A 19,817-nucleotide genomic window follows, 5' to 3' on the forward strand; every position below is an offset into this window, starting at 1 on the left:
CATAATTCACGTGTGCCATTTATGATACACACTTTCTACAAGTCACTTTAGAATAGCTGTACAAATTCAAACTAGCCTTTTTCTGGACTTAATTTGTTTTCTTCACTTCTGAAAGGCAAACTGAAACAGAAATACAGCCTACAATTGTAGAGAGCCACACTGTCCAGTATGGTAGCCATGAGCCCCACGTGGCTAATTACAGTTGCATTAATCAACATGAAATAACATTAAAAAGTCAATGCCTTGGTTCCAAGATCACATATACCAGACAGGGCAGATATAGAACGTTTCATCCCAGACAGTTCTACAGGACAACAACAGCAGAGAAAAAAACAAAATCATACTCTGGAACTCAACCCTATGGTGAGTTTTGGTAGACGAACTCTCCATCAGAAAATAATATTTATAGAGATGAAGGAGGGACAGGTACAGTGCAATGATGATGAGATTTAGACTCAAATGGAGCCAGAAAAGCAGTCAAAGGTTGAATCATTTCCCCAGGTTCAAAAAACAAATCTACCATACACTTGGCTGTGTGATCCTGGGTGAGGTACTCCGCCTCTCAGCGCCCTCCAATTCCTCAGCTGTAAAGCAAATATTATGATACCTACCTGGTGCAGATTTTGAGAGGTTTAAGCAAGGTTGAATATGTGAAAATGCATAGTAGCATTCTAACTCTAGGAGATATATGTAGATGCATTTACACTGGCCCAAATGGGACAATTTTCATAAATTCAGAAAGAGCTTCTTCTGGCCAGTATGGTTAGATTTTGGCTTCTCGGGGCACACGGAAAATACCTTTCATGTCATGAATGTCAAAACTGCTGTTGAAGGTTATACTCTGGTTGGGAGAAACAACTGGTTGGCCCTCCTTGAGGGACCCTCGGGTTTCTCATAATCATTATATTTTGGGGTCCCTGTGACTGCTTCCAACCTTTGATCCCACAGCGAAGAGCTGGGTTTGTCTCAGCCTGTGGGAATCAAGATGCTTGATCTTGGCACACGCTGAGGATTCCCCTGTCCGTCATCCTCTTAATCATCATAAGCCTGTTACCTCCGCTCCCCTCCCACTCCCCTCTCTATCCTGTCTCGGAAGCAGCCCCCTTTTCCTCCTGGCCCCTAGACTCATTTGTGAGCCCTGACCCCATTGAGGACCTGTTTGGCACTTGTGGGAATTTCACAGGGTGTACACACACTGTATGGAATCGATGATCAAGTCTTGGCTGTGGCCGGGGGACTCTGAGGAGGGGCAAACTTGCTGGGGAACCATGGTGGAATCAGTGAGCACTTTAATTCCTCACTGTGCTCTGGGAACTCGGCTGGGAGTGGGGTACTCTCCACCCCAGAGCATCCAACTCAGGCAGAGAATTCCTTGCTCTTCCACCTCAACATTGCGATTTATCTTCCGTATTTATTTCTGGTTTCCTCCCCCTAGCACTTGATGGCTATATTCATATTTAATAAAGTGCCTTCTTGTTGTTATTTCCCCCAGTTAAGCAGGAGGAGAGACACATTCTTCTCTCTCCTCCTCCTCCTCAGTGGAATCACACAGCAAAGGATAGAACAGCCTTGCAAACAAGTCACTAGCCACTGGCTAGTAATATTTCCCACAATGGGAAAATCGGGCTCAAGAGTACCAATCAAGCACCTTTTGCTAGGCTAGGGTACCATTTGGGCAGCCTGCATGTTTTTTACTTCAATTAGTTTCATATTAATTTGCAGAGCTGTGATAGAAGTCAGGCAATGAGCTATAGCATCCTCCCTCCCGTCACCCTCCGCCCATCCCAATGCCCCATGTCCCACCCATTGGACCCAGTCCTGGCAGGTCTAACAAAGAATGGCTGGGACATCTGGGAGGTGGGGATTCAGACGTAATGAGCAGAGGGAGCAGATGCTAAGGCAACAGGGAAAACAGACATGCTTATGAAAATCAACTTCACCTTGTAGAGAGCCACAAGGCAGGGGGGTGCAGAGGGAGGGGGAGAGCACTGACATGGCAGGGAAGGTGATTGGACTCAGATTTATGTCACAAAACAAAAAGAGAGCCACAACACGGGCTTACTTGCGGAAGTATATACAAGTGAACTGGGGGCACTGTACATGGAAGATCCCTCCTGGTTTGCCTGGCACAGCAGCACCGTGCCTACGAAAGAGAGAGAGATAGATGGTATCTGGTTTGGGAACAGGCACACTGCACCTGAGAGATCACGGCAATGCAAACAAAAAAGGCAGAGAAATGACAACATAGCCACATCCCAGAGCGCATGTTCCCAGGGGACACCCACGGAAGCCCCCTGCCATAGCCAAAGGGAATTGGTGGAAGCCCGCCCCCAGCCCACCAAGTGCATTTCCTTTTTACATGGGGTTTGAGTAGTGGGGTCTGGATGCCCCAGGACCCAGTTTCAGATCAGTGATGGAGGCAGCACGGCATACTCAAGAGGTAGCTTTAGAAATATCAGAGAGAACTAGACCATAAGCCTGGCTCAGGCACTACTTAGCTGTGTGATCTTGGTAAGTCACTGTACCTCTCTGTGCCTTGGGATTCCCATCTGGAAAATGGGTGAATATACCTACCTCCAGGAAGGGCTGTGAACCGTATAACTGGAGCTGTGCCCCATTCAGGGGCTGGCATGTGATCATCACTCAATAAATGGTAAACATACGCACGCATTGCTATGTTTAGAGAAAATTTTTCCTCCCCCCACTTTAGTCTTTCTGAATAGATCTTCAGAGGAAGAACAGAAGTAAGGCAGGGAAGAAATAAATGCAACTTTTGCCATCCCTGTGATCCACCCTGGACCCACACCAGACTCGGGGTCATCTTTGGCTTCTGCGTTCCATTTCTTCCCTAAAGCTCTGTGCCTTCCAGCGGGAGAGGCTGCTTCACTAAGCGGCTGCACTGCAGCGATGACTTTCCTCTGCCTGATTTAAAGCAAAGGTCACTGGGCTTATCCTTGCAAAGTGGAATTTTACAGCGGGGGAGAACGGTAGAATCCTGAGATAGCTCCTCAATCGATGACATGTTTTGAACAACCACCCACTCCAAGGGAGACTAGGTTCAGGAATCTTTAGGGCACCACTTCTGCCCTCCTGCTGCTGCAAAGCTCAAACTCAAAGACGTTGAAAAGAATGAGAGAGACTTTTGAAGAGTTTTAAGCCCCATACTGATGATGGAAATGTATTCCTGTGGTTTCTGTTCGCTTCCCTGGCTGGGCAAGGTCAGCCTCCTCCATTTGTTTGTGGATTCTCCTGTCATCATCACAACTAGAAAGCAATTTCCCATGAAAAGAAGCCTACACCCCCGGGAAGCATGAACTCACCTATGTCCTTGAAGATTTGACCTGGGGGGGGGGGTTCTACAGTCCTTTCATATCTTGCCCAAGATCAACAAAACTGTAGTTCAAACTTCCAGAGTAAGTGGGGTGTGCCAAATAGAGAGGCACTGCCACGTGACTCCACGAAGAGATAGGTACCTTTTCTGAAGCACAAAACCAGACCCCGTTCCAAAGGTGGTCTCCCCAACCCCTGCTCCATCATCTCTCAGGTCCTGAGCCAAAATACATGGATCGCTTGAGGAGGACTGAGAAGCATTCCCCAAATTTCACTTCTACTCTCTGTTTCTCTAGATTTTGTACATTATTTCCAGGTAAAACAAAGATTCTATTAAAATTCGTAACTCTTCTCACCCTTCCCCTATCACCAGGTCAGCCAACTCCATCCAATCTTTGACAAAGAGAAGTAGCCCATGGACAGAAGTTCTCTCTGAGGGAATGTCCCCTAGTCTTTCCCACATTTACCCTGGTATCCCCGGCTTATGGCTATAGAAGACCCCCCCTTCCGCTCTTTCCGCAGAAGCCTGGATATTAGAGTGAAATTAACTGACGTTCTCTTGGGAGTAAATATATTAAGAGTCTGGATGTGCCTGAGTCATGATCAGCTTTTGTGAAACTGACAGTTCTTTCTTCTTTCTACTTCATTTAAAAACAGTTTGTCTCAACATCTAAGATGAAACTTCATATGGTCTAATTTCTACTCAGTAGGTATTTCCAGTTCTAGCAGGAAACTGGCATAGTATGGGGGTCAATAGCAAACCAATCAAACCCCAGATCAAGGGGTGTGGGGTCTAAAATCAACCAATAGGAGACAGGACACCCACCAGGAAAGACATGGGTTAGAACTCTGCTTTATCAGTGAAACTCATTCTGACTTTGCAGAGGTCGTCTGCATGCTTTGGCTTATTGCTATGAATCTTTGAGAAAACTAATATTTCTATAGGATACACAGAGTTACCAAATTAGAATCTTCTAGGCTGCAACCCAAGCAGGTGGATCATGAGAAAGCTGCTCAAAGGGGCTCCTATGTGCACCTCTGGTTAAAAACCATTGAAATGAGATCTGAAGTTTCTTGTGGTGCCTAGGTTTCCAAAGAAAAATAATACAATTCTTGCAAAAATTTATTCAGAAGGAAATTTCAGTATTGTGCAATTAAAACCTTAGGGTCAATTTTCAATGCTCTCAATTCAATCTAGAGAATCCCATTGGGACACAACACAGAGTTCCTCTGGAAAGCTAAATCCTGGAAAGGCATAATGAAGCCTTCCTAATTTTCTTATCCCGTGGATCCTGAGATACTAGACTGAAATAACTTCTTTGAATGTCCTCTTAGTAGCAAAAAAAAAAGGAAAAGAAAATCTTCATGCAATGATTTTGACCTTTGTATAACAGAATCTATACTGTCACAGGACTTGGTTTTTATCTTACCTAAAAACATCCTCCAATTTAATTTGCAAAGTACTTATTGTATGTTCTCTTAGTACTTTGTGACTTTTTCTTAAAAGAAAGCTTTGAATTAAACAAAGACAAAGCAGCAGAGAAGAACGTTATAACCTCCATGCATTTGGGGATGCGGGGAACAAGTAATGTGTGTTTGTTTTAAAAAGTAAGTCAAATAGATAATAAGGTACAAGCAGCAGCATGAGGACTGTTTACAAGGTCATTCAAGGCATTCAAGGCGATACACACCAACCTAGCTTTCTAATGAGTCTTCCTTCTGTCCCCCATCACCCCCAGAGACCATCTACCTCCGACCGCCATGAACTCTCTACCATCATGGCAACATCTTGTGCTTCTCACACTTCTGTATCTTTGCTTGTAAATCTCCTTATAATGTAAGGATGGCAACTATGTTCAATTTATACCCATCCCTTAGCCAGGACAGACCATTAATCAACTTCAATATTATCCTTTCCTGTCATCCTGGAATCCTCAGAATCATTCTCAAGACAGTTTCTAGGCAGATACTACCATTTGATCAGAGTTGGTGGACCGTATGGAACCACCATGCTAGTCGTGCCCTTACTGTTAGGCTAAATTAGATGAAGTTGCCATTTTTACGTCAAATAGAGTTGAATGTTGGCGATTCCAATCCTATTTGTGGTTTAATTAAAAAAAAAATGCCTCCCCCACTCCTTTCTGCACCCTTTAAAAGTCACCTCCTGTTTTCCCAGTCCCTAGGAGTTAAGTGATTGCTCCCTCTTCTATACTCCTATGACATTGAAAAAAAAATCTCCCTAGTAGATCCTTTGTCATGCTGTATTACAACTTTTTATTTATATATGGGTCTTCTTGGCTACAGAGAATATCCTCTGGGTCAGAGGCAAATCATACTCATATTTTTATCCCTTGCCCCTAGCAAAATACTTGGCCCTCAGAGGGATTAACGAATATGATTGAATTATTACAGGTTTTTAAAGACCTCTTCATTTCTGATCTTTTTGTTAAACATGGTGCTTTTTCTAGCCAACTTTTTCTGCCCCTTGTTCACGGCTGGGAATTTGCCCGCCTAGAGTTTCCATATAGTCACAAGCTATATCTATGGGATTTATTTCCTCCTCTTTTCTGGTTCTTTTAAGATGGACTCATGCAGTTTCACGTGAAACCTGGGCAGCCTGGTCATCCATTTCCTGGAAGGTTGATGACTGTATCTGCAACGGGCAGGGACAGGGCTCCATGTGACAGACCTCGATCTCGGAATAATCAGAGACTTTTCCAAAACTAGCCACACTCGCTCACTCAGAGCACCATGATCATCAGCATCCGGAATTCTGGCAAGATGTCCACTGGGCCACTCTCAAGTAGAATTTGGAATCCTCCAGCTAGGAGAGGGTGAGCCAGGGTCAAGGTCTCAGAAGGGGCATCCCAACCCTTCCTGCTCACCTGGAGACACCCTACAGCATAGGGGATCATTCCTGGTGTCTGGAGGGAAAGGGAGAAGCCTGGTGAGGTGTATCCTATCACGGACAGGAAGGAAGAAAGCATCTAAACTTTTGACTCTGCTGCCAACTCTTAGGTGAGGAAATTGGACTCAAACCAACTGGAACAGCAGTGTAGTTTCACACCTCCGTGTCTTTGCACAGGCTGTTTCTTCTCCCAGAAGCCGTTGCCCTCTCCCTAGATAATTCCCTTCCCTTCCCAACCCAACTGTGGCTTCCCCTCCTCCTAGAACAGAATCTATTTGCCTTCACCTGGCAGGGTTCTACTTCCTTCCTCTACTTTTCTAGATTGTGTTGCAATAATCTATGTAATGAATGTCTTCTCCATGGATGCTACAAACTCCAAGATGGTCGGAATCATGTCTTACTCATCTTCCTATCCCCATGAGTCCAGGGACCTAGGCCAAGAGGCAGGAAGCACCCGAAGAGAGAAACTTAAAGGTTTCTGATAGGCAGCCATGTTACACTCTCAAGATACAAAATTAAAATGAAGCAGGTGGAGGAAGAAAAGAAAGGCTGTTTTGCAATGTCTGCCCTTCCATTTTAGCATCAAACAGGCAGAGTTCCAAACCAGCCCAGTAGTGAATGACTAGGCCTTTTGTATGATTTCTGGATTTAAAAAAACAGTCAAAGAAGCATTCCAACTCCTTGGCAACTAGGAGTGGCCCATGCACTTCATTAGCTGCAAGAGGAAGACGGGCTAGGAAATTTGGAGAAGGATGCTCTGATCTCTATTGAAATGCGAAAAGCAAACAAAGACACAAAGAATAACAACAACAGAACTATAAAACATCTAGGAGCCCAGGGGAATTCGGAGCACCTATTATATGAGGTTCTGCCTGTGTCACGTGCTCTCTATCTCGGCAGACATCTACCATGGGCTAGTCCAGAATCTCTTGAAAACAGAGCCCTTTGTTAGGGTCCTGCTTTCCTAATGTTACATAGCCTAGTGACTCTAGCATGAGGGCTGAGAGGGAAAATCCCACCTGCAAATGGTGAGTCAATGCAGGAGACCAATACAGAGCTTCCTCCCTCGGTCTCAAGAGCTCAGCTAGGAAAAGATGGGGCTACAAGTAGGATCATTCATTCAGCAGATATTTATTGGCATCTGCTATATGCCTGGCACTGTGTGGGTTCCAGGGCACACCCACAGAACCCCATGTGCTTTTAAAAAGCACAACATGCCATCTTTTTTAGTACTCATACATTTAGGTTCAGAACAAATACATATGTAAGAAAAGGAACAAAGAAATGATTCTGAATATCAACCCCAAATCTTAAACTATATGGTAAGCTACTTTGCTTGTTGAGATAGATAAAATTTAAAAGTAATTTTGGAACAATATTTATTGGATATGACTATGATGACTTTGGCAAAGTATCTATTCCATATTTCTGTTATAGATTGCATTCATAACTGAAAATGTTTAACAGTAATAGTAATCACCACCAGGAATACTTTGATTTTACATTAAAAAAAAGTTGTATTTGATATTTACCAAAAAATGTTTACACTGCCTTTGTGCCTCCCTAATAAGAAGGGTCAGATAGTAATAGCCCTTCCTTAGAGATGGAAAAAAAAAGGTACAGAGTAAGGATATCATTTACAAAAAAGCCTGATGGTCCGTCAGAGGAAAATTGCAGGTGACAAACAAGTGAGCCAGGTTCCTCAGCCATTACTCACTTTATCAATGACTTCTTCCTAATAATTTTTAAAAACTTTTAAAAAAATCAGAATAAAAAGAGGAAAATGTTGGTCATCATTGAAAGAACAAGCTCTGAGTGGGTGAGAAATGGCTACTTCACCGAAACAGAAACCCACAACCTTCCTTTTTACAGGAGCAGTCCAGTAAGGAAAGGGGCGCAGTCACCCAGGGTGCCATCCCTTGCTGGTTCTCAGTCCCTCACCTCACCAGAGTCCCCTCCTTCATCAGAGTCACCTGGAGAACATGTTAGACGCAGAATGCTGGGCCCCACTCTCAGTCTTCCTGATTCCATAGGTCTGGGGTGGAGCCTGAGAACTTGCATTTTTAACAAGTTCTCCTGTTGTCCAGGGACCACACTTTGAGAAACACTGGAGGACAGCCGGTTCCCCAAATCTCAATGCCACGAGTTCTCCCCTTCATTAAATCAGAGGTTTTCAAAGCCTGCGAGGTTTAAGAATCACCTGGGGAGAATGTTCAGTGCCGCCCCCTCCCAGGTCCCACCTCTGAAGATTGTGATTCAGAGGGTCAGCACCCTAGGTGAACCTGCTGTTCCCATGATGCACTTTGAGTGATCCAGGCCTGAGGTTACCTCCACATATTTAGAAGAAAAGTAATAATGACTAAATTTATCTAGCCTGAGTACTTCTGTGGGCAAAGAGGTAGAATTTATTTACTTTTTAATCTCTACCATTTTGTTCGTTGACAAATTTTGCCTTTATTTTGCAGCACTTTGAACAAAAAGAGTAACTCACTTCTAGTCTCAGCTATCCTGTCAAAGTCTCTGGAGACAGGCTGGTGAAGACGGGACACAGAACCACCAATGGCGTAATCCTAGAGAGATCACTTTGGGTTTCACATCCACAAGAAGACATACCCCTTCCTGCCCTGCTGACATGGGCTGAATTGTCTCCACCGCCTCTAAGGTACACGTGAAGTCCTAACCCCCAGCACATCAGAATGTGACTTTGGAGACAGAGCCTTTAAAGAGGTAATTAAGTTAAAATGAGGCCATTATGGTGGACCCTAATTCTATACGACTGATGTCCTTATAAGAAAAGGGGATTAGGACACAGATAGGCACAGAGGGAAGACCATGTGAAGACACAGGGTGAAGATGACCATCTACAAGCCTCAGAAGAAACCAACCCTGCTGACACCTTGATCTTAGACTCCCAGCTTCCAAAATTGTAAGAAAATAAATATCTGTTGTTTAAACCACCCAGTCATTGGTTCTTTGTCACGGCAGCCCTAGCAAACTGAGACACTCACCTACCTTATGATGAACCCTATCCGAAGGACCAGTGAGGCCCTATACATGAGGCTCCTCTATGAAGCATCATACAAGCGTCAATCTTCTGTTAGATGTAGAGGCCTGGGAGGGTGCATGCGGTCCCTGTCAATGGAGGTTCCTGCTTCCAACTGACAAATTTATCCAACTCCCAGATGGGCCGTGGGTGCTTTTGCCTTCTACATTTTTGAACATAGCTAGCATTGAGCTGATCCATGTAAGAATATTTTCACAGATAATACCTAATGCTTTTATACATGCCTGAAAAAACGAGCTTTTCTGAAGGGTTATGGTAGAGTTTTAAATACAGAGTGTCTCCATTTAGGCACAGATGTTGCAGAAAAATGTTGTATGTGTGTTTAAGTCTTACAGATCAAATCATATTTTAATGGTACCAAGGGATTTCCATATTTAAAGGAGACCTGAAGTGGATCTGTGTATAGGGTAAATAATCCTTCTCTCCAATTTATTTTGTAAGTTTTAACTTTCATAATGTTTAAAAATACATCATTTCTCGCTTTCTTCTTTTCTCTTTTTATTTTGACATAGTTTCGGACTGTACAAAAAAGTTGCAAGAAAACTGCGAAGAATCTCTGTATGACTTTCTCCCTGATTATTTACTGTATAGAAGACGGAATGATTCACTTGAACTGTTCTCTTATTCTCTTGCCTCCAAAATTTAGGCTAATGGCTTTTACAAAAAAAAATTGAATTGACTCAAGAGGATAATAAACATTATCAACAGTAGCTATTCCAAAAATTGCTTTCTGAATAATTGATAAGTGCCAAACAGACCCACTCAATCTTTAATGTATATTATCTCCTACTCTTAGCAACCCTATAAGACAGGTGCTGTTACTATCCCCATTTAATACATGAGGATACTGACACAGAGGGTTTTAGGATCTTCCCCAAGTTCCCACAGATAGAAATCTTGTGGTATTGAATGCAAATCAAACCAATCAGACTCCTAGACCCATGGTTTTAAGGCTAAGCTTCTAAATGAGGCATAGGCAAACTACAGTCTTTTGGCCAAATCCAGCCTACCATCCTTTTGCATGGCCTATAAGCTAAAAATATTTTTTATATTTTCAGAGGGTTGAGAAAAAAATCAATAGATGACTAATATTTGGTGACAAGTAAAAATTACATAAAATGCAAATTTCAGTCTCTATAAAGTTTTGTTGAAAAACAGCCATACTCATTCATTTCCGTATTGCTTATGGCTGATTTTATGCTTCCAGACAGAGCTGAACAGTTATAACAGAGACCTTACGGACTACAAAGGCTAAAATATTTACTATCTGGACCACTACAGAAACAGTTTGCTGACCTCTGTTCTAATACCCCTTTCTGTTTGGAAAAATACTACCAGTGATCATCTCTCAGGACAGCATTAGTCCCTCCCCAGGAAGCTGTCAGCAAATATTTCAGAGGGTATCATCTTATCATAGTTGCAAAATTTTAATTTTATTTCATTTTTGTTAAAAGTGAACATCCCAAATAATTTTAAACCCATGTGTTTTTCAATACTTGCCCCAAACTTCTTTTTAATTCATTGCTGTTCAAGACAATGAAAAAATGTCTCCTAGGGTATTTGTGAAAGGCTAGCAATTCAGCCACAACAAAAACCACGGAAAAAAGTTTTATCTCCTCAGATATTTGGCCTTCAGGGTTCTAGGTGTCAGTACATAGATAAGGGCCATCTAGGGCTTTGCTTCTCAAATTCTAAAATGTACTGAATCACCGGGGACTCTTTTAAAAATGCAGATTCTTATCTAGTAGGTCTGGGGTGGGGCCTGAGACTCTGCATTTCTCATAAACTCCCAGGGAATGCTCTTGTTGCTAATAGCAGTAAAATGCTAGGGACCACAGACCCAACCTCAAGCATAGTCAATATTAACAAGAGTGACCATTAAGATGCCACTGAGTTTCGGATACTATACCAGGTATGCTCCAGATGCATTATAATGTTTTTCCTTATCAAACCCACAAGGAAAGCAAGGCTCAGAGGGAGAAAAAAACTATGAGGCAAAACTGACATCTGAGAGCCAGCTTTGTATGACTCCAAAGCTCAGACTCCTTCACGAAGCTATACCCAGTTATCGATGGTGATACTTGTTCCTGAGTTGATTAAACATCCTCTCCAACCTTGGAAGGATAAATACGCACCAATCCCATTTCAACGATGCCACATCTAAGAATTCTGAGGTCACCTTTCAGTTGAACACACCTGACTCTTCCAGGCTAAAGGTGTTAGCCAGAACCTCATGCTCATGTTTAAGAATCGGTAATAGAGTTTTAAATCCAACCAAGGAAGCCTCTGGGCGGGATTTATCTCCTATGGATAAGAAAAGCCCACTTGCAGGATTGAAAAAAGACATGGAGGGACACAGAGAAGAGAAATAGTGAACTCTGAAGGTCTTATAGTGTAGCGGAAAAAGCATGGGCCTCCGAAACTTTTAACCTTAGCTTTTGTTTTCCGGCTTTGCTGACCGTAAGTGTCTTTGACCTTGGGCAAGTCATTTGACATTCCTGACCCTCAGTTTTCCCATCTGTAAAATAAGGACAAAAATATCTACTTCAGCCAGTATTGTTGTAAGGATTGGAACTATTACAATGGAAGGGTTTGACAAATACTAGTTGATAAGTGATCTCAGTAATAATAATGGAAGTAGTAATAATGATTATATATAATTATTATAAAGTAGTCTCAAAATCTGGCACTTCGGGGACTTATTTTGTTCCCTTGTTCCTTTGAGAAAGAAGTAGACAATTGATAACTAGTGAACTCTTTTGTTTGACCATTAACATAATGCCTAATGTAACAGAATTAATGGGAAACCTTTTAAGATTGGGAATTAATTGCAAAGATTTAAATTTAGGAGCTATCATTTTATGAGACAGATGTCTGACTTCTCCTGAGGAATCTGGAGATGGGGCCACATGGGTTTGGGCCAGTATTCCTGCCTGGCAGGGCCACTCAGGGTGATAGGAAGAGACCACTTCTCCCCCAAATTGAGACATGTCCCCTCCCATTTGTTCATTTCATTTACATATCTCACAGTCTGCTCTTAAAGACATTTTAGTTTGAAATCTTTGCTCAAGAGGAAAAAAACATAGAAATTGTGCTTTAGCTGAAATCAGTGGAGTTTCTATGACTCTGTAAGAACCCAGATGGCCTTCCTCACTCTCTCTCTCATCTTCCTAGCGACAGGACTACTACAGAACTGTATATTCGGAGGAACTGGATGTATTTGTGGAATGCAGGTAGAAATCTATCTTGAGTTTCCTTCCTATCTCAGATTAGGTTTCAAACCCAGACCTCATTCTTTTGTGAAAGTAGAAAATACACTTCAACTTTGAATCTCTCAAAGAGTCGTCAGATACATTTGTTTAAATATGCCTCTCACACCACAAACACACACACACACACACACACACAAATGGGCTGAAAGCAAATAGAATATTTCACTTGGTGAAAATTGTTTTCAAAAAATGACAGCGAACTAACACAGAGGGCTTCAATCTTTACAATATCACACGTACGTATATCAAATAAACACTAGAAATAGACAAACAGATTCACACTTTTTTCTAGAGCAAATATAAGTGATCTTAAGGTGTTTATGTTTTTAAAATGATGTTGGGTTTAATACAACGATAAGTGTACGTCAATTAACCTTTGCGTCAGATTTAAATGTATAACCCATTAACTAATTTAATCTCTGAAAAAAATAACAGCCGTTGGCATTATTCTTTGAATAATCCTTGTTTAGTTTCCATAATGGTATACAGTTTAATGAAAAACTCATTAGAATGTAGCATACGGCATAATTAATTCTGGCTGATTCTTTTGGTGTAAATAGCTAATGCAGATGCTGGGTTCCATTTTCCACTGGCTTTATTAATTTTTCATAAACCAATATTTCCACTGTAATGGGTTGTAACAGTTCCGTAGAAGTTCTAGAAATACATTAACTGTCATCAGTGTAGTTAATCTAAGTAGGATTTTCCAATTTGTGTGTTGGTTCTTCAACACTACATTTTTAAAAGACAACGGGACAGTTTTGTTTTACACTTGGAGAATGAGTATCTACATATAATTAACATACAGGGTATTAAACAATATTTGGTCAATTTGTCTCTATTTATACAACAGCTTAATTGGTTGGGCTAATAACAGTGAACTATAAATTTTGAAAAGAATGCTAAAAGTAGGAAGCAAAAAATCTTCAAAACTAAATAGTTTATAAGAGAACGGCAATGCAATTAAAACATTCAAAAGAAAATGAAATCACATCATTTTTGAAACCTCTGGTAATTTACTCTCCTAGAAAAATATCTGGACAAAATTAGGAGGCAAGTTTTATAACAGCCTTGGTGTTGGGCACCAGTTTATAATCCTGGAGTCTATTAAAAACCCAGTCTCTGCGATTGGTGAGCAGTTGCGGATGTGGTCTTATTTCTTTCAGCCCTTCAGGGCTTAATCCACATCTTAAAAATAGTCCTCATGATAAGACTATTATTTGTTTTGAGTGTAAATATTGGACTAATACATCCCCAGGTGTTCTTTTTACATTATTATTATTATCATCATCAAAGTTTGCAATGGTTGCCTACCACTCAGAGGGTAAATTCCAGACTCCAGGTTACTTTGTATGGCATTATTAGGACTTTTGCAACTTTTCTCCAGAAAGTACTCTCCAATCTCAACAGATCGATATTTCTCAGCCTTTGGAGAAACCTGATTTTGCCCCAGAAATTCCCATCTCAGTTGAAGATCAGCTCTTGTATTTATTTCCGTTTGTTTTTTAACATTTCTCAATGGATTCTGAAGACAAAGGTTGAGAAACTTTCGACTCTATCAAATGCCTTCTTACTCTGCAATGATCATTCTCCACCTTCTTTCCAGGCAAATTCTTAGTCAACCTTGAAGACCCAATGTATACCACTCTGTTTAATACAGAGAGAGTTGTTATTTTTCGGTGCTCCAGCAGGTACCATCATTTATTATACACTGAGCTTATTTGTCTGCCTCCTTTTCTGCCCTGCTGAATTCTGGAGGGAAGGATGCTCCCTGAGTGCCTATCACAGTGCCTGGCACTTCCCAGGCCCTCAGTGCTGTAACCATGAGCTAAAGGATGAATTAATGGAAGCCAGTGGTACGTGTTAATTTATACACGGCCTCTCTCTTTGGCCCTTGCTTGATGAACATCACAAAACTGAGTGACAGCCAGCTGTCTTACAAGTCCATGCAGTGTTGTGTAATTGCTGCAACAGTGCAATGCTAAAAAAAAAGTCTCCCCAGGGCTTACGCTGGTGGCTTCGTGCGTATTAAATCTGGACTCTCTAAGCCAGGGCCAACAAAATAGTCATGGCTTTCACATTTTTACACATTTTGTGCGGTGGGGAAGATGACTCTTTCACGACGTGTGAAAATTACATGAAATTTAAATGTCTGTATCCTTAAATAAAGTTTTATTGGAACACAGTCATGCCCATTCATTTACGTATCACCTATGGCTTCTTTTGCACTACAACCTCAGAGTCAAGTAGTTGTGACAGAAACTATATGACTCACAAAGCTGAAAATATTTACTAACTGGCCCTTTCCTGAAGAAACTTTCCGTCCCCTGCTCTAGGTGAAAAACCACACATTCTTTTCTCTTTCATAACTAAATTCAGCTTGATCTTTTCTCCTAGGACCAAGAAACACAGTGGCATGACCATCCTCACCGCTACCATCATTATCACCATCACTATATATTCTGAGCTTGCCATCTTCATTTTTTTTTTTTAACTGTTGTACAGGGAAGGGTTAACTCAGCAGGTCTGGGCTGCTGAAACCCCACACATTCCCGAAAAAGGGTTGTCTTTAGGATTGGCCCTTGATCAGCTCCTGCTAGATGAGCTCTAAGCCCTTGGAATACTCTACCTGCTAAGACTCTTTTGGGATGCCCAAGGTCTCGGTCCACACAGCCCCAGTTTGATAAGATAGTTTATGGTAGCAAAGTGATTCATGGTGAATGCTTATTTTGGCTCTTTGGGCTAAAGTTTGAGTAGTTGAAGTCAGTCACACGGATGCTCCAAGTCTGTGTGACTGACTCCCAGTAAAAACCCTGGACACCAAAGCTCAGATGAGCTTCCCTGACTGACAACCCTTTGCATGTGTTGTCACACCCCATTGCTGGGATAATTAAGCACATCCCTGTGACTCCAGTGAGAAAGCACAACCAGAAGCTTCTGCCTGGTTTCTTCCGACTTCATCCCATGTGCTTTTTCCCTCTGCTGATATTTAATCTGTATCCTTTTGCTGTAATAAACGGAAACTGTGAATATAATAGCCTTTCTGAGTCCTGTGAATATTTCTGGCCAATCACAGAGCCTGAGAGTGGTTTTGGGGACCCCTGACACAGCTCTGCAGCATCAAATCAGCCTTTAAGCTTTTCCCGTCTGGAACCCAAAATCACAAACTAATGCCCAGAAGGGGAACCATTTGGGTGGATTTCTCACTTTACATTCTTTGACTGCATTGATCACTACAGCTGCTCATACATCTTTAGCGGTAGCAATTGGTAGAGCATGAGAATTAAGATATTGGGTACATAGGTCACATCTTCACTAATGTGTTTCTATAGAACAGGGTTTCTCCACCTCAGCACTATCAACATTTTAGGCCAGATCATTCTTTGTGGTTGGGGCTGTCCTGAGCATTGGAGGATGTTTTGCAGCATCCTCGGCCTCCACCCACTAGATGCCAGTAATGAACACTCCTCCTTCTAGATAGAACAATGAAAAATGTCTCCAGAAATTGCCTAATTCCCCTGGGGGGCAAATCACTCCCAGTTAAGAAGCGTAAATCCAAGATATCAGATTAACTAAAGCATGTGTGGGAGGTAACCGGTCGTAGTAAAAAGGCTCTGGCTCTAGAATCACACACATCTGGGTTTGGGCCTAGCTCTTTAACTGTGGAAGTCAGCAACTTTGGGCAGCTTAATTTCACTGGATTTCTAATTTATCTGCAAAATGAAGAAAATGATCCATCCTCCAAAGTTGCGATTTCTGTAAACAAATGGGAAGATCCCATCATGGAGTTTGGCATGCAGCAGGTAATATTAAATGCAAAGATATTTCAATTAATTATCATTATATTCTATGACTTGATGAACAGAAGACATCAAGGGAGTGCCCTCATCTATTCCTACGTCTATTCCTACTGAGGAAGCTGCAAGCAAGGTGATGAGAAATATGGGCTTTGAGGTTAGAAAAAAGACCTTTATATAATGAACAGACTTTTCACACACTTGCTCTGTGATTTAGGGAATGAGACAAACTCTCCACGAAGGCTTGGTTTCATAATTTCTGTAACGAAGGTAGTGCTCTAACATTTTTATGAGGATTCAAGGAGATGCAAACGGACTAGGCCAGTGCATGGCACAGAACAAGCGCCCCAAGTTGGCTTCTTGTTGCTGATGTTCTGAGTCGCTCAGTATATTGATGATGTCAGCCTAGAACTTTCTCTGTGAAATTTATCCAGAGCCAGTTATTCAAACCTCATCTTCCTCCCACAGCCTAGAGGAGGGGCGTCTCCTACAAGGACCATCCTGAAACTCCTTGCTTTTCAGGGAGCTCTCCTTGATAGCCTTCCCATGCAACAGAATGAGGACTAATTTATGTAGGAAATGCAGTTTTCAGCATATAAGCAAGTTCTGATCCTATTTGAAGAGGAAAACCCCCCACAGGCTCCATCAAAGCCGAGCTGCATTCCCTCTGTGGGACAGGGAAGGATGCAGACAAAAATTAAGGCCAAATGTGGGCAGAGATGGAACAAAATCTGATAAGACAAAAGGGGAGGGGGGAGGAGAGGAGAGAGGGAAAGTGAATTGCAAGGAAAAGGGAAGGAAAGGTAAACAGATGTACGAGATAAACTCTTTGAAGTGGAACATTTCCAGGCTATAAATCCTTTGCTTGGGGACCTAAATCTGGACTCTTCTGTTCCAGTTCACTGAAGTGCACTGCATTGGAATCTGGCAGATATGTAAATTATACAAAACATCGCTGAGCCAAAGGTCATTGCTCATAAGTAGTGGCTCCTTCCTGCCATGACTCTGAGTCTAGGGCAGGCTGGTCCTCTGGGTGGTTAGGGGAAATGTTAGAGCCATAACAGCATCTGGATATTTGCTGCTTTGAGGGGCTCAGGGTGGTAGCAGGTATCTTTCAAACCCACATGACACTCTTTCAGGATGCTAAGGTAGTCACCCCAAACGGGGCATGTTTTGTACCCAGTGTGTTGGCAGATCAAGATAAGCCCAATCCAAAGTTCAGGACTGTGACCAATAAAAGAAAAGCAGCTTGGGTCAGGGACCTGTTATCACAGGTTCTGGACAATCTTACTTTTTTTTCGGATGCTATTGTATCCAAATAGCAGGAAGGGAATTGGAAAGAAGTCCATCGAAAAGTGTGGTTAAAGGTCATTCTCTTGACTGTAATGGACTCAATGAAGTGAAGGGGGGAGCACCTGGGAGGGAGGTGGACATCTACCTTCTTTTGACCTAATTCTTAAATGAATCATGGTTCACAGTGGCCAAAAGCCCAGAGAAAACCAATACCTTTGTATGGGTAATCCAAGGTCAAATACAGCTGCCCTTTCGAGATAAGCAATCACAGAATGCTACATCCATCCTCGTCATTTTTAAACTTTATATTGAGATCCCAATCCACTTTCCCATCTCCTAGCCTGGCATCAAGTCATGTGGTCCGTGCCCAGGTTTTTCCCAATGTGGACATCATCAATCGAGGTGACTTCAGTGATCACACTAATCTCTTATATTTTTATTTTACTGTACTGTCTATAAAGTTCTTTTATACTCATTATCTTATCTGATCCTCCCTCTAACCCCAGGATAATCTAGTTTCAAGACCTGACCACCTTTCAAATATGACTTTGCAGCCAGGTACGCCCTTCTTCTAGTTCTTGTCATTTTTTTCTCCCCTCTCGAGACCAGAAACTGTTTTTTCAAGAGAAGTATCCATTCAGGGCCCTCTTCTTCCCACTAAAAAATCTCCGCTAATCATAATAGTGTCACCAAGACTATTGCTCATCACCATCTTCAAGGTTTTCAAGTTGATTTACTGTGCATCTCTCTATTTTTTCCTTTAATTGTGTTTCTTGCCATCAGGACCTAACTATGTCTTCGATTGGCATTGCATTGGAAGATCTTTTTCCCTTGCCTATTGATCGCGACTTGTGGAGTAATTTAACTCAATTCCAATTTTCCTCTGCAGGCGAGTGCTCTCCATCCACGGAAGTGAGTTATGTGTGTTCAAGTGGTGCATCTTATGAATCTTGTTAAGCTTTGCCGCCTTATAGCCCCACTGATGGAATATTTAATCACAGAAATGAGTTGGCAGATATGATATACAGTGTGGGTGAGCCGTGCAGTGATCTGGCTGGCAATTGAGAAACGGATGAATTTGCTATTTGTCAGTACCATGTCGACATCTTTGTATAACCTTGTGTTATTTATTTTTATTTTGTTTTACTTATTTAGGAATATTAAAGGTGCTTTCAATCAACAGTTTCGTTGGCTAGATATCTTGATTATCTCTAAAACACACCATTTTTAAAAATCTTTTTATTAGATGGCAGAGGGGATTTCTCACAATGATGGGAAAACTGTAAGAATCCCCTTTGAGGTCTCTTTGTCAAGATTCTTAGAAACACTATTTCTAATTACACTGAATAACTTGAAGCATGCTACTTGAAAATATTTGCAAATAGTCTACTTCTATTAGGTGCCTTTAATTTTATTTAAACTTTAAAATGGAATGGCTGTAGATGCTGGCTAAGCACTGTCTTTGAGACCCACCTGGACTTTTTTATTTTTTTGCTTTTTATTGACATATCAATCATTTGTCTTGAGAATAAGCCTCAAGGAGTCTGAAGATGATTAGGCTTAGGAAAAATAATCAATGCTGTTTAGCTTTATAGGCAAACAGACGCTTGTCTTTGGAGAAGATTTATATATGTTCATGGGATATGCTGATTTATGTATGTCTGCTTCTGGAGACTGGCCTTGGATAAGCATTTAAAAGAGTTCTTCTAGGTACGACTTGATAAGAGTTCAGAAAACCCACCCAGAATGAAAGACCTTCCCCGACAGCTTTCTAAATGCTTCCCCTGGAATGTGCGAGTGAGGGAAAGTGCATGTCATAATTTATCAAAGCAAATTAATACTGTTCAGCTAGTAATTAAAGATCCTCATTAAGAGGTGCGACTGCTCTCCCCTCCCCCACCCTCTGTGAGCAATAAAAACGCACTCAGGGCGTCAAGAGGTTACATACGAAAATCAATAACCTGCCATTTTATAATTAAAAGAGAAAATAAATGTTAGGGAAAAGTCCACTAAATTAGGAAAATTACCTTTAGGAGAGATTGAAAATATTGATTTTAATTTACAAAATATGTGAACTTTTCATGCCCCATTCTGGGAGACAATTGGAGGCCGGGTTGCTCATTCTGCATAAGCTTCATAAAATCAATAATTAT

General features: G+C 41.6%; 1 protein-coding gene across 50 annotated transcripts in view; it reads right to left on the minus strand.

Annotated features, from left to right (window-relative positions):
* The window catches only part of RBFOX1 (RNA binding fox-1 homolog 1), a 1,969,097-nt gene that overhangs the window by 80,725 nt on the left and 1,868,555 nt on the right, over window positions 1–19,817 (minus strand). For 40 of the 50 annotated variants that reach the window (XR_011494338.1, XR_011494337.1, XM_070484957.1 and 37 more), the window contains one exon: window positions 2,063–2,143. The exons of the other annotated variants lie outside the window; for them this stretch is intronic. Coding sequence is in view for 38 of the 40 variants with exons in the window: in XM_070484957.1 (XP_070341058.1) it covers window positions 2,063–2,143 (81 nt within the window). In the remaining 2 variants the exon portion in view is untranslated. The remainder of the gene's footprint in view (window positions 1–2,062; window positions 2,144–19,817) is intronic. 50 annotated transcript variants of the gene reach the window in all.

This window comes from Equus asinus, chromosome 14 (assembly GCF_041296235.1).
Source record: "Equus asinus isolate D_3611 breed Donkey chromosome 14, EquAss-T2T_v2, whole genome shotgun sequence".
Classification (NCBI taxonomy): domain Eukaryota; kingdom Metazoa; phylum Chordata; class Mammalia; order Perissodactyla; family Equidae; genus Equus; species Equus asinus.